Here is a 6000-nt window from a genome sequence, read left to right on the forward strand (position 1 = left end):
TTTCTAAATGAGTCAACTGATGAAGCTGTTGTGTAAAGGAAAACTCAATGGGATTGACTTTGACTGTCTTAACACCCCTTCAGAGCACCTTCAACGGATCTTGCAAGGTGGTCCAAAATATGGACTGAGCAACGGAAGAGCAAAAGCACTTTTGTACGGTGAAATACTTGCCGCGGATGGCAACAATCAAAACAATTGATCTGCAAATTGGTGATTGTTCAACATTTGACTGAGAGCAATTTGTTTCAAATAGCACATTCCAAAAGATATTAATCATTGATGTTGTCTGCAAATGACAGTGATCCACTTCAACCCGTTCACACTTTATTCCAACGTATACCTCCTTTGCTACAAACATCGATTCCTTGCTTTCAGCAACATAGACTTAAGATAGCGTTCCAAAAATACGCTAAGGTCTCCGATTCTAAAAAATGAATTGAGATATTACTGGAGCGGCTTGACCGTTGCATCAGATATTCCACCACTAATAAGATCAACCAAATTTATTCCAGACACCCAGTGCTGTCGCTTCTTAGAAAAATAAAACCCACCTTGCGCAGCTGAGGCTTTTCGCAACTCAAACAGATGAAAACGATTAAGCAAATTTTTCTAAGGACGATAACGATGGGCTTTGAGTCCTTAATATGATTTCTGTAACTTCAACCTTTTTGAGAGGAAACTCTCATCAACGAATCCGAAGATTTGTTTCTTGTAGATTTCTGCGTCGATATTACAGTGCAAAACAGTGGTTGTGACAATAATGTGATGAGCATTCAATGACTGTGACCCTTCAACAGACAGACGGACTTTGACACTCACAATCTCAATATTTGGACTAAATGGCGCAGTATTATCAACTCCTTCACGCTGAGAGAAATCGTTAACAACCAGTCTGAGGTAAAGAACGTCAACAGGTGGTCATCAACTCATTCTAAACTACCTAGAATAGACAGCAGAATTGTTTCAAATGAAAGAATCAACTAACAGCCAAGTATTGTTTGCAAGCATTGCAGAAGCGCTGACGGACAAGCGAGGTTCCTGTTCGGGTCTGCAGCTTTTGGTTTCACAGATGTAGTGGCAAAAGCAGCAGCGGCTTAATAAGTCAGAAAGCACCTGGTTTTTTTGGTGTCTCTTGAATCATTTGAAAATCGTTTCAGTTCAGCACCTATATCATCAGGATACTCTTGACGATCTGTCGTATATCTTAGTAGTTCGTCCATCTCATACTCAGCATCACTGTTTAAAACAGCAATCTGTTTTCCTCCGAATGCAGACCGATTTGCTCAACTTATAGCAGCGATGCTGTGATCTTCACCAGAAAAATTGGCTTCTTCAAAGCAACAGGAGGAGGTGACATGGACACAACTCCTATGAAAATTGGCAAATTGGTAGGCCATTCAACTCATGTTGTAGCAGGCGAAAGCGCAGAGAACTCTTGTATCACCTAACTAGGTTTCGCTGAGTTGTTTAGCAATCCTAGCAAGTGCAAGTACATTCAAACGATATTACGATAGCAGCAGTTGAGTTTTTTCAGAGAAATAATTTGACAAGAAAAGTCTGCGGACCGATTTGTTTGCATGGGATCAAAGTCATCAAAGATTCGGCACTCATCGCATTTTCATTTCGCAAACAACGAGAAAAATCAGTTTCAATTAACATTGTGATGACTTTGTCAGGAGTGCTCTTTGGCAATAATTGGCAACTCCAATTTCATGGAGCTAGTAAGGAAGTGCTATTTGATGCTTGATCTCATCAGAGTGGCAGAATTACTTTGAGAAGTGGGATGCAAACTCGCTTTCAGATCAGACTGTGCGAATGGTATATTCAATAATAGTGGGAAGCAACTGATATACTTTCCCGAACACCTAAACTACAATGTGAGCTACTCCGATTTCAACATTCGGATCTTGGGTGACTGTCACCGGTTTGCTTCACTGATAGTCTGAGATCAAACTCAGTTACCTACAAAAAGAGCCGCCAATATTTTCTACGTCCTGTTTTCAGACATTCGGTTTCACCTGAATATATTATTATGCTGTTCCTAGAACAGTTTATGAACCAAATTGGGATAGTTCGCAGAGGTGAATCAAAAACCCCGATGGATACAGCTGACTTTACTATTTGGGTTCAGGTCTTAAATCTCAAAGCTGCTCAGCTTGGTCGGTTGGATCGGGCCTTCATGAAAGAATCTGCTAATGTCGCCAATAATGTTCTCATCCTTAAAGTGAAAATCGCATTGAATTCCTTTCTCCATATGTTGGCTACCGGCCAATTAGTTGCAGCCGTATTGGAAGAGGTGCTATACGATCCGTGGTACAGCCGTCAAAGATATCATTGCAGTTCATTAATCATGATGTGTCGTTGTCGCTCCCATTGCCACACGCTCATTTGCTGTTGCTCGGTGGGCACATAAAGTTAAGTTTACATAATGATGATTGAATTCAATTGTTCATACAGTCCTTGCGGATAACGAGTTTGCATCTAACCTGTTCAAAGAATTGTGTCAATCTGAAACCGATACACTTGAATTGGCTGATCCTATTGAATTTCATCAAAATACGGTCTCTCAGCGTTGGCTGAAATCAATCGTGCCAAAGCCCACAAAAAGGTCAAATGATTCACAAAATTTGATTAATTGTGAAATGAAGCAGTGATGAGCGCTGCGCATTTCAAGCAGCAGATTCCCTCCAAGCAAGCCGCTCGGTTGACGACTCCTTATGACAGACTTTACAAAAATAATTCGACCACTGCTAGGGTGAAGATGTGTAGATTTGTTGAATAAGACATGATAATAAAACAAGTCTGGGAAACCAAGTTAAGTGATACAGATGGCATTCATTTTTCATTCGGCTACGACTTGAGTTGAAAAGCCATCAAAGTGTACAATCCTAATAGCAGCTGTCTTGCTGCGAGGTTTTCCTGATCCTTTGATGAAGCCAAATTACATTGGTGAGATCTATCATTTGCTGCCATTAAACAAGCAACTCCATTTTGTGGTAGGAGATACAGCTATTGGTGGTGGTGTTATTGCCGAAAACGTGTCCACAGCCATCAATGTCTATCTGAACTGACGTGCAGTTGTTTCCAGCGATATATCAAAAACCAGATTCCAAACAGATGGTTAAAATATTCAAATCACGTCAGATGATCAAAAGAAAACCGGTGTCAATGACAATGAATTGGATTCGAAGAGACTGGTCTACCCATTGATCATAATGATCAAGACAGTGATCCTCGCACCGGTGCTGCAGATGATGGAAACCAAGAAGATCACACCAAAAGAGCTCCTCACATCATCTTGACGAGAAAGAAAATGTACTTAAATTGTTCACAAGAGATCCGAGAAAAACAATTAAACACAAGTCTCTTCTGACATCTTTCACACCAGCCGGGTATGCCGCTACGTCGTATAATCCAAATTTTGCGGACCCCATCGGCGCTGTTGCATTTCACTCACAACTTCAGGCGATGCTTGGGAACAATAAGTACCTATTGGAGATCTTCCTTCTGTCAATGATCCCGCTGGCTGCCTTCCGGTGATGCAAATAACGTCAGCAGCAACTAGTTGATGTCCTCAGGCCAGAGTAGGTTCTGAAAGGTTTTCTCAGCTTGCATGTATTTTCTAAAATAAACCATTTTAGCCACTAATGCAGTGCTGAAATACTAAATTTTCTTTGGGAGTCGTAGCATCAAAATCAAGAGAGGTGAATGAATTGGATATCGCAACTACATTCTTTCATGGGAATATCAACATTGTTATTCACATTAAACAATCTGCTGAGTTTTCGGTAGATGGGCATTCTTTGAATGCCTGATCGTTGCACAAATCAACTCACGGTTTCAACCAATTTTTCTCTTGTTGGAAGAAAGAGATCCATCATCCCTTCCACTTGTTTTGTTGCCAAAATGCTTCCTCTGATCAAGGTGAGTTTTATTATTCAATGGACAAACACCACTGCATGCTCGCAATTCATGACGATTAATTGATTACTTTCAAAAAATCAGATGCAATGGTCAAGCGCTCAACTTATATCACAGATCAACGTTCCAACAACTGATCTTAGAGCAGTTGTAGGTTAGGTTTCTATCTTCAAATTGCTCAAACTGACATTGGCAATTTGACATTACTAAATAGCAACTCGAGAATGATATTTCAGCAAATCATAGAGGATGAATCACATCGACAGAATACAGAAATGATGATTATCGTTTTGAAGATGGTACTTGAAGCAGACTGCTCTGAACGTGATCCTCACTAAACATCTGTTTGAAATATCAAATCCCCAGTTTGATGCATTTTGCTGCAAGCTTTTTACGGTGTGATAATGTTTTTGGTATTTGGTTACTCAGCAAATTTCTTGGTGAACCATGGAAGCTCCAATTATGTTGTGATAAAGAAGTGTCGCTATCATTAAAAGCAATCACATTAACTGTTCATTGCAATGCTGGTTTGTTAGTTGAGCAGTTTCGATACCTTGACAGCTGTTTGGCGGGTGGCATTAGTGATCGAAAATCAATTGGATGCTACATATAGTTCATTATTGAGAAATCAGCTAAATGCAGCTTTTCCAAGCAGCCATCGGTGGCCTTGCTACATGAGAAAGTCAATCAAATCTACTCACAAAATTAATCAAATAACCTGTGATAGCAATCGATGAATACAAAAATTCCAATAAAAATGATGATAATCCAATTATCAGTTGCGAAAACGATTGTGCAGTCAACTTTCCAAGATATCCGTCATTCCAAACCACTCCGAATATATCTCAATTAAATATAATGTTATAAATGGATTGCGCAATTTCTCAGCAGGAGATGATCCTAAAAATAATGTAGCTATTTTTTTCACCAAATTGCCAACTGCTGCAGGTTTTAATTATCTCAGTAACTTGAATCATTGATACAATTGATGTGACGATTGCTTTCATTGCTTTTGTGGAGTTAGCTTTATTTGTTTAACTTTGATTGTTTAGTTTCTAATTCGCTAAGTTTGAAGCTTGATACATATTTGAATGAGAGTCTTTAATCATATCACTTTCTCCGCGGGTACCTTTTGATAAGATTATCAGAGCCCCTTCTCTTTTTTGAAATGATCTAGTTGCATTAACAATTAGGTGCTCTTGGATTTGATTTCCTTTTTTTCGAGTTTGCAATTTTCGTACTGTTCTTTAGAAATTGCGGTTTTTGCTGAGCCTGCAGGATATCGACATTTACTTCTTTAGCGCCTGTCACCGGTCTGCCCATGTGATGCCGTGTGATCCATCCTAGTACTTCATAGAAGAGGCTCGCAATCTGATTGACATTCATCTTTCTCATATACTTTTCTACGTCAAAATATTACCATGCGCACGCTTTCACAGGTAACAAGCCAAATTGTGAATGTTTGCAGCAATCAGTCAAAAAAAATAATGGATCTTTGCAAGTTCTCTATTTCAGACTCGGTCTGAAAACTCGAAACTGGTCAGCGAGCTTCGTTGTGTCAGGGCTTTATCAGAGAGAGGATAGTTTTGCTGATGATGTTCATTCAAAAAAATTCAACGTGTCTCTGAATTCCATTATCCATACGTTGCCTCTCGAAGGTTCATTTCCTGCTGTGTTGCAAGAAGAACTCTTCAATGAATTGTATGATTCTCTAAAATCAGTTAGCCAGCAGAAGCATTCTGGCTCAGTTGGAGCAGATCCTGAAGACATTATCACCAGGTCACTTACCTCACGTAAATGGCACAATACTTTATTTGCTAAAAGCATTAAAATCAATCACTTAATGAACTGTATTGCAAAGCCTTCGAGGGTTACGATGCTGATCAAGTGGCCGTAATCACATTTGCTGCACCGGATTGCCACACCCCCCACGCTGAAACAGTTCACACCCACTTTATAGACCCTCACAATACTACATTTGCTGTGTCAAACATTGACGCATATGATCTTTGTGGTGCTCCTCAAAACAATTGTCCTGTCCCAGATTGCTGAGCGACATCATTTTTCAGGCAGGTAGGG

At 39.8% G+C, this 6000-nt stretch overlaps 1 protein-coding gene across 1 annotated transcript; it reads right to left on the reverse strand.

Moving 5' to 3' along the window:
• Window positions 1–5286: 5286 nt before the first annotated feature.
• ASCRUDRAFT_75751 (uncharacterized protein) lies at window positions 5287–5752 on the reverse strand (the record flags this gene model as incomplete). The annotated part of the gene is made up of 1 exon (XM_020193202.1): window positions 5287–5752. A coding segment is annotated over exon 1 (167 nt), but the record flags the coding sequence as incomplete, so codon positions are not given.
• Between the last annotated feature and the right edge of the window lie 248 nt (window positions 5753–6000).

The sequence above is a fragment of the Ascoidea rubescens genome (assembly GCF_001661345.1).
Source record: "Ascoidea rubescens DSM 1968 unplaced genomic scaffold ASCRUscaffold_6, whole genome shotgun sequence".
Taxonomy (NCBI): Eukaryota; Fungi; Ascomycota; class Saccharomycetes; order Ascoideales; family Ascoideaceae; genus Ascoidea; species Ascoidea rubescens.